This window comes from Raphanus sativus, unplaced genomic scaffold (genome assembly GCF_000801105.2).
Source record: "Raphanus sativus cultivar WK10039 unplaced genomic scaffold, ASM80110v3 Scaffold0921, whole genome shotgun sequence".
NCBI classification, from domain to species: domain Eukaryota; kingdom Viridiplantae; phylum Streptophyta; class Magnoliopsida; order Brassicales; family Brassicaceae; genus Raphanus; species Raphanus sativus.
This window is the reverse complement of record NW_026616235.1, coordinates 19,241-28,051: the sequence shown is the minus strand read 5'-3', so window position 1 is coordinate 28,051 and position 8,811 is coordinate 19,241. Positions and strand designations below refer to the sequence as shown.

Sequence of the window (8,811 nt, the reverse complement as noted above, 5' to 3'; positions counted from 1 at the left end):
CACACTTACATCCTCCATCTTGAACAGCTGGTGGTGTATGTTAACAGTATTAGATAAGTGAAAAAGAGATGTTTAGTTAATGATTCTCTCTTCTGCTTCTTACCCGTAATCTGTGTCTCTCAAACTCTCCCACGATGAAGCGTGCAATGTCAGAAGATAGAACATATCCAGGTCCATTTGCATAGGGCGGATAGTCCTCCTCTGGCCATTCCTGTCATTTAACAAAACACTCAACACCGTTTTTACTATATGATGGATGGAGTGTGATGCATAAGAATGTATATACCTCGTAAGTGACTGCCCATTTACCCCCACGGAGAGGCTTGTGGTAATAATTCATGTTACCAATGTACAAGCTTCTACCTTCGGGTACTTTCTTCACTTCGTTGATCACTGCGCCGAGTTTTACAAACGTATCATCATCACACTTCATTATGTACTTTGCAGAGAATGCAAAAGCCTGCACCCAAATCAAAAGTCATTTGTTTTCAACCAATCAAGAACGATTATGTGGAAAGCCATGTCCTATAATAAGATCTGATTAAAACTCACTCCGTGTTCACATATTGCAACAGTTTTCAGCACAACAAGATCATAGCTATCCATGTAAGGAACAAGCACAATGTCCCCAAAGTACTCTGCTTCTTTCTTCAGTTCCACATTCACTTCTTTCCTCCCATGCTGTTAAATACACATAACAGATACAATAAGACAACAACTCTTACACGAGATGAACAATGTAGAATCCAACTTACGAGTGCCACAAAGAAACGAGCAACAACTTTCGAAGATGTGATAAGAACATGCTGCATCCACGACTTCCTCACAGCCATCCGTTCTCCGAAATGATTGCCTGCGGAAAGAATACCGATAAAAAGCTCCACAGGCCCATCGGGAACCAAAGGTGCCTTCCATCTCTTTGACAACTCGAGATGCCTTTGGGGAGCAAAGCTGGGATGTGATGTTGGCAGAGAGGCAACAACAACTGAGTGGACATCAATGTCTCCATTTACTGTAAGCCCCGTTGCATCCTCAAGTGTGAAACCCTATTTATTCATTTACGGTTAAGTGCTCAGTGTCATTTATCTGAACACCAATGATGTAGAGATGATATATGTATACTCACAGTGCGATAAGGGAAGGATGTAACATGCTGTCCATCAACGTTGATATGGTAACCTTCTAAACCAGCGCTAAGAGTGAGAACAAAGAGCTTCTCTTCCACAAAAGGAAACGGCCATTCTACTTTGACTCTCTTCCTCCTTCCTATAAGTCTATTCAACCACCATCTCGCTCTCGACCCTTCTGAGTAGTTATCATCATCACGGATCCACTTCTCACACTTCACATGACTATCAACTGCCAAAACAACAAACACTAAACCCTATTAGAACACAAACAGATTAAACACATTAACTAAACTTAACCTCACCAGTCTCTTCTTCATCTCTTGACCTCCATCCTTCACACCGTTGCGAAGATCCCCACTGCATTCTATAACAAGTGTTCTGCTCAATCACCGGCTTTCTACTCCAATCTCCCTTGAGCCTCGGGTTGAAATGCAGGATCCGAGGAGGATCCTCACCATCAACAGTCTTCAAACCTTGAAGCTCAATCACAAACTGAGAAACCAACTTAGTAGTAGACCCATCACCTTCCTTGGGATGGCTCTTCCTCGGCCTCCCGACCAAAGTCACGTGCGAGCCCAACGTCAAACCACAAGGCAGCTCCATCAGCTGATTCTCCCGGTTCATAAACTCCGACCCGGTTAACGAAACAGAGTGCGGGCAAGCGTCTGACAAGACGTTCTTCTCAGTCTTCTCCACCGACTTCTCCAGCCTCCCTGACTCTAGCTCCTTCCACAGCTTCCTCCCTAGCTGCCAAGCCTCCTTAGCCGACTTGTGAAGCTCCACCGACCCGTCTTTGCTGCTCGGGTCGAAAGTCTCAGAATCAAATCTCAGGCTCGAGAGAAGACCTCTGTGATGCTGCTCACGGACGTTGTTCTTCTCCTCCTCCGTCCGGTTAAGGGTCGTCGGTTCAGAATCCGGTTTAGGGATTGTCTCGACTCGAGGCTCTTGCTCTGTGTCGAGCCTTGAGAGAGAATCAATGGAGGTGGTGGTGGAGGACCAGGATTTGAAGACGAGGGGTATCTCGAGGGTGACCATAAGGAGGTAGAGGAAGCCTATTGCTATTATTACACGGAAAGGTCTCTGCTTCCATAGTGACGAGAAGAGATCGAGTTTGTCTGTTTTTTCAGGTTTTGATGATTTGGGTTTCTTCATTTTCCTTGGGATCCAAGCAAAATTAATTGAATTGGAAAGGAAAGAACCTAACTTTGAATGGAGAAGGATCCGAAAGTGGTACAAAGTTTTGAACTTTGTTCGGTCCGAGCAATGAATAAAGAGAAGAAAAAAGAAAAAATAAGCAGAGACGATGATGGCGAGAGATGGAGAAGGAGAAAAGAGATCTTGATTCCTTTTTTAGGCGTATGTTAGTAGAAATAATTTTCTTATGATTAATTTTCCTTTTTAAAAAAATTTAAATGTCTTCACTTTTATATTTTCTTGATAAATACATGAGTGATAAATATTAATTAATTTTCCTTAATTAAATAGCTTTTTCAACAACACTGTAGCATCTATAATTGCTGTGCAGAATACATATTTCTGAAATCTTGATAATACAAATTGAACAACACTACATGTGACACGTGTGATACAAATCTAATATGACTATTTATATAAAAGATATTTCAATGAATTTCATGGCTAATAAATAAAATAATATAAGAAAATGAGATGGATTTTTCAAATAAAAAATCATAAAATTAAGATTTTTCTGGAATATTTGACTTTGTTTCAATGATTCATAATTTCATACACTCTCATAATTTTAAATTTAGTTATGTAACTAAATTATACTGATCCACTCCCAAAGATTGATGTTTCTAATTTTATTACTTGTATATAAAAGATTGATACTTAGAATATAATTATTGCATTTATCTTTAAATTCATGAGTGGTGAAGCTTTATTGATAAAATAAAAAGTAATAATCAAAGAGTTTATTTATTTTTTCTTAAAATTTGTGAGAAATTTTAAACATCAATCTTTTCAAATACAAAGGAGTATTAAAAGAAGCGAGATGATTACCCCAAAAAATTACAAAGTGAGATAATGATATGAGTTTTTACTTTTTAGTCATTAACAATGTTCTAATATTACCGGTTTATACCAATTACCATTAGAAAATTTGAAGGCTATGTTGCCAAAAAAAAAATTGAAGGCTATAACCAATTTCTGCATCTGTCTTCTTGAATGAGCTTGAACAAACAATCGTTCTCTTGTTTTTTTTCCCTTGTATTTTACTTTTTTCCTTGTATTTTACGTTATTAATCAATGTTTTATATTTTTTTAACAAATGTTTATTTTTGAAATGACACAAAACGAAAAATCTCCAATATTTGTTGAGATCTTCTTGTAAACAAAAACAAATAAAAAGACAGCTCATTTATTCATTTTTAAGACAAACTCATATCAGATTACATTTTTTAGGGAAATACAGAAACATATGTTTAATTAGTTAACTTAGACCTGAGCATGTTGATTGTGGTACCATCAGTCTTGAAAATCTTCATCAAAACAAAGTCTGGAATCGCTGGTTTCGCAAGAAACAAAGTGTGGGGCACAAGCACCTCGCTAGGCAACTCACTAGTCACCACAGTCAAAAGACGAGCTTCCGTTTTCCCAACGTTCATCTCATAGTGTATGAGTCCCGGAGGAATCACAAACATGTCACCGGGTCCAGCAACCTTTGAGTACAACGTGTAGTTATTCGTCAAGAACCCGATCAAGACCGAGCCTTCGACCACGACCCCTGCCTCGGTCACACCAGCGTGCGAGTGAGGCGGGTTAGCTACTCCTGCAGCGAGTGCAACGATGTACATGGAGATTCCCATCGTGTTTAGTCCTGGAAACGTCATGAGGTTTGCTCTATTAACGGCTACACCTTTAGGGTTTGAAGTGTTTAGTGGAGTGCTTAAGCCGGAGTAGAAGAAGTCTTCAGAGGTGACTTGTGACTTGCATGGGTAGCCAGTGTTGGATGGGGTGGCTTGGAGATCAGCTACGCAGAAGTCTTGTAAGGGGTTAAGGTAGTCTGAGAGGGCTGGATTGGTGAAGAGAGTGATGCATAGTGCAAGGAGGATTGAAACTCTAGAGAGAAAAGTAGCCATTGCTAAGCAAGTTATGATACTGATGATGATGATAAGTCACCATGGTTACTGTTGATTATATAGCCGCTGAAAGTTGGTATTTCTTGGACTGGCCCTTGGATAAGAATAGGATTGGTTTAAGGGAAACTTATGAAAGACCGAATGTTTATGAATGTTAGGTCCGTATTGGTGTAACCTTTTTGTGGTTTTCGTTTAGGCTGAAATAAGTTAGGTTTAATTGTCTTGATGTACACGCAAATCACAAATAAACTAAAGAAAGACCAATCAAACCTATATTCCCAAACGAAATAATTACTGTATTGTTTGGTTATAATAACGTACTAATCAATTATCAATCATCATTGTTTCTGCAATCCATCTTCTAGGTTAATTTCATGGACCAAATCCAAAACGCAAATACAGGAAAAAAAACTTTGTTTGCCATGATAGTTAATGTTACCAAAGTGTTGTGGGTCTAGTAGTTAATGTGAGAAGGTTGATACTATGAATCTATATTGATGCATTATTTTTTACATTTGAAATTTTCAAAAGTAATTTCAAACACTATGAATCTAAAGTGAAGAACTTTCAGGGTAATTAAAAAATTAGGTTAGACAAAAATTAAATTTGGGATTTTTTTTATTCAACAGAGATCAGTTTTCTTTCTTTTTTTTGATCAAATATTTATGGAATCAATTCATCTTACTCTTACAAGTTAGATTCATGGAGCAAATCTGAAACATTTTAGTGACTAAAAGAATAAGATAAATCTTTTGAATTTAAGACAAGGTGCGTGTCCTCTAAGAAACAATAAAAAGATGTATTACAAGTTCATGATTCTGAAGGCATAGCAACAAAACTACGAAGCATATGCAAATTTTGAGATATGTGCAACAGAATTGCTTCTCCATCACTAGCATCTAAAACATCTGCAATATGTTTCAACAGCTCACCATTTGATTGAAGAGCACTTAGCCTCTCTGTGATCTCAGAGAGCTCCTTCACTATACCTTCTTTGCTTTCAGCTCCTTTCATTTGTCCTAAGAATCTCGTTTCTTCGGATTTACAAGACCCACTTTGTTCAAAGTTTGCTCCATTGTCCTCATGAATTGAATAACAAACTACACTGGCATTGCCGTGATCTTCAAGAAACTCTTCTTTGACATCATCTTCATCTGCTAAACATCCATATCGCTCTCTGTAAGCCTCAAGCTCAGATTCAAGCTCCTTTATTTCCTCTTCCCTCTTTGTCAATTCACTACTCATAGACTGCAAAGCTTCTTGGTCATACTCTGCTTGTTCATCCATCATTCTTTGGCACTGCAAAGCCTCCATTTGAACAGCGGCTTTTTCGGCTTGTAGCTTTGTAATCATAGCCATAGCGTTGTTGGCTGCAACAGCTGAAGCACTTCTCTCTTCATCTAACTCCATATACAAATCTATCAGTGACTTCTTTTCCAAGCCAACCTCTTTCTTGAGCTGATCAAGAATGGATTCACCTTTTGAATCACCCAGGTCTGAAGCATTCTCAAAGAACTTGTTACCTCCTCTTACAAAACTTGGTGTTCTGTCCACATCCAAAACCCTAAACTCGGATTCATTCTCAGACAGCTTGTTGTAGGGAACCCTAGGAGGAGGAGAAGGAGCAGGAGAGAGGAAAGAACTGTTGCGCTTCAATAACTCTCCGCAACAAGAGCAATGTTGTTTCAAGCTAATGTTCTTGTTGCTTGTCTTGTAATCCATTAGGTTTGTTGTTGTCTGAACAAATTTATCGTCTTTCTTGAGCACCAAGGGAAGCTTTCTTTCGTCATCAGTGAGAAGCTCAAGATCTTTATGTAAGATCCCAATGAGAGACTTATACGTATCAGAGTCAGATTCCTTCTCGGTGACGAAAGAGAGAAGACAACCTTCACACATATGTTTGATCTCAGAGAGTTTCTTGTGGACATGGCAATACGCAAGGGAAGAGACTTTCTTCTTGTGTGAGTCGCAGATTGAGTCGTTGTAATAGAAATGAGGGTCTCTAGGGACAAGAACGTGGTCTATTCTGGTACAGAGGAGACAAGGAGTCTTGAGCTCGAAAAATCTAGCGTATTGGTTTGATAAGAAGGAGAGAACGCCGTCGATGAAGAGGATGGTGATGAGAGTCCATTCGAGAACGCTGTAGATGAGGAACTGAGGCAAAGATCCGAGTTTTTGTTCCAAAAATTTCTTGAAAGAACGTTTAGACATGGTGACTTGTAATAGAAGAAACAAGAACAAGAAGAAACAAAGCAATTGTATAATCATGTGAGATCAAGTTGGTGAATCGATCAACAAAAGAATATAGATCAGGATCTCTCTCTCTCACACTCTTGTGAGTTGTGTGTTATGATTGTGTTTCTATTTATGGGTTTGGGAAAGTCTGTTAAAACAGACTAAATTAGTCAAAAATCGAAGGATAATCTCAGATTTTGGAATTGAAAATATTAAGAGACAACAGATAGACGAAAAAAAAAACCACAAAATGGGATTCGTGTAAATCTTTCCAGCTTAGACGTGAGGAGAACTTTGTCGTTGATCTTAAACTGAATACAACCTTGCACGACCGAAACAGCGAACAATGCCAACACACACATGACATCTACATATCTATATGATGTTGTTTGATTATTATGTTCTGTGACTGTGTGATTGGAATACTATTATTGCTTACAAAACAGGTTTTGTAATATAAAAGAATGACATTATTCTATGAACACTACAATATCCTATACTTGGAAATCAGATATATCTTACTATATAAAGTCAATATAATTTAATATTTTTTTATATATCCACACAGGTGACTAGACATAGACAGTATTACAACAACTTTCCCAAGTGGAACGATTAAAGAAAAAGATGATGATGGAACTCTAAAACCTACTTAGTCCAATTCTCAAAAACTCATCTGTCTATTATTTAGCTAAAATATATAAACTTAGATTGTAGCAAAAAACCCACTAAGGAAAACCAGTTGAGTAGCGTCAAACAGATTCTTAGCACAACATCTTGGCTAATTGTAGTGCATTACAGAAAACAAAAGAAAGGAGTGATGAGAAAATACTCAAGCTGCTCAATCATGAGCCCTAGATTCTAGTTTCATTCGCTTGGAAGATGGAGTGTCATCATCCAGAGAGTAAACATCATGAGACGATGATGATGTTGATGTTGATGAATCAGTGTTGTTTTGTAGCATTCTATTAGGACAAGAGTGCTTGGATTTATCTTCTTCTTCAGCTACACCACTTCTCATTATAAGTTCTTTTAACCGCTTCACGTCTGCTAACTTCACCGGTTTTAGCAGAAAATCCTCTGCTCCTCCTGTCATACATCTACAAAAGGAAAAGAGAAAAATGGATCTCTAAAATCAGATTACAGCGTTGAGATTCATTGAATCAGATTTTGTATCAATAATAGTAACAGTCACTTGCTCTTCTATACGAGGTTGTATATTCTCAGAGGACATTATCACTACTGGTATCTCTCTTAATGCAGATGACTCCTGTTAAAGAAAATAAAACAACAATGTTTCTGTGTAACTAAACTTCCATTTAAAATAAAAAAAAATATTATATAAAGTAAAGAAAACTTACTTTGATCTTCTTCAGTAGTTCATATCCTGTTAGTCCTGGCATAGAGTAATCTGTCACTATCAAATTCACCTTCAAATCCTGAAATTAAACATTTTCAGAACTATTCATATAAACCACATCAACACCAGATCCTTGATGTTATACAAAAGCTTAATTTTCAAGAAACTGACAATACAATTTAGGTCACTGTTCAAATCTTTAGATTTCTTGGGAACCAAACAAGAAGAGAAACAACATCAAATCTTTTCTTACAAGAAAACAGAGAGGTCTCGAAGAAAGAAACAGTACTTTAGGAGCAGAAGATCCTTTATCTCCATCTAGGCCAAGATACTGAAGAGCCCTAGTCCCACTCTCAACAGTGGTCACTGTATATAGTAACCAAATCCAAATCAAGAAACCAAGCACAGAGGAGCAAGAGAAACCTAACTGAGAGACGGTTTTATTACCTTTACAAGCAGAGATCCTAAGCAATCTCTCGATAACCTTACGGTCCACAAAACTATCATCCACAGCGAGAACATGCAACTCCGGGGAAGAAGAAGGAGAAGATGATAAATCTCCTACTGCCATTGTGTTCTCTTGAGAAATGAAATGAGAAAAGGGATGTTATGATATATAAGGACACAAAAATCAATGTGAGGGAGGACGAGGAGTTACATAAATAAGAGAGAGAGATGGTGATGTGATATAAACACACAGAGAAGAGAATCTCGAGGATCGGATCTTTGGGAAGGGGGAAGAAAATCTAAATCGATACGTGATGTGTTTTATGTCTTGTCAGAAAACCTAACATTGTTGTATCTTCACGGTCATAAATCTTTTGAGGGTCCCAATCTTTTTTTGATTTTACAATCTTTTGTCTGCTCTCTTTTCTCTCTATCTGACAACGACAGCTCTCCTCTCCTCTATAGATTTATTTTAGTGGTAATCTCAGTGATGACTGTCTATTAATGAGTGATGTGTTTTATCATGTCTTGATGCTTT

At 37.7% G+C, this 8,811-nt stretch overlaps 4 protein-coding genes across 7 annotated transcripts; all 4 read right to left on the bottom strand.

Annotated features, from left to right (window-relative positions):
• Positions 1-6: 6 nt before the first annotated feature.
• Positions 7-2,471, bottom strand: LOC130503320 (hydroxyproline O-galactosyltransferase GALT5-like; the record flags this gene model as incomplete). The annotated part of the gene is made up of 7 exons (XM_056997999.1): positions 1,433-2,471; positions 1,127-1,359; positions 756-1,046; positions 553-681; positions 287-460; positions 104-211; positions 7-27 (listed from the first exon to the last, which is right to left on the bottom strand). Coding segments are annotated over exons 1-7 (1,806 nt in total), but the record flags the coding sequence as incomplete, so codon positions are not given.
• A 1,103-nt stretch (positions 2,472-3,574) lies between these two features.
• On the bottom strand, positions 3,575-4,231 carry LOC130503317 (germin-like protein subfamily T member 3). The gene has a single exon (XM_056997995.1). The coding sequence runs from the start codon at positions 4,229-4,231 to the stop codon at positions 3,575-3,577; it is 657 nt and encodes a 218-aa protein (XP_056853975.1).
• Positions 4,232-5,041: 810 nt separating this feature from the next.
• LOC130503318 (probable myosin-binding protein 6) lies at positions 5,042-6,499 on the bottom strand. Its single transcript, XM_056997996.1, has one exon. The coding sequence runs from the start codon at positions 6,497-6,499 to the stop codon at positions 5,042-5,044; it is 1,458 nt and encodes a 485-aa protein (XP_056853976.1).
• Positions 6,500-7,003: 504 nt separating this feature from the next.
• LOC130503316 (two-component response regulator ARR15-like) lies at positions 7,004-8,621 on the bottom strand. 4 transcript variants are annotated; one of them, XM_056997992.1, is made up of 6 exons: positions 8,485-8,621; positions 8,274-8,405; positions 8,080-8,192; positions 7,828-7,905; positions 7,666-7,736; positions 7,004-7,566 (listed from the first exon to the last, which is right to left on the bottom strand). In XM_056997992.1, exons 2-6 carry the CDS (start codon positions 8,395-8,397, stop codon positions 7,308-7,310), a joined length of 645 nt encoding a protein of 214 aa, XP_056853972.1. In that variant the 5' UTR covers positions 8,398-8,405; positions 8,485-8,621; the 3' UTR covers positions 7,004-7,307. The 4 variants fall into 4 exon arrangements, with proteins under 4 accessions (XP_056853972.1, XP_056853971.1, XP_056853973.1 ...); XM_056997991.1 differs by having other exon boundaries at positions 8,274-8,575; XM_056997993.1 differs by having other exon boundaries at positions 8,116-8,192; positions 8,274-8,572.
• Positions 8,622-8,811: the final 190 nt, after the last annotated feature.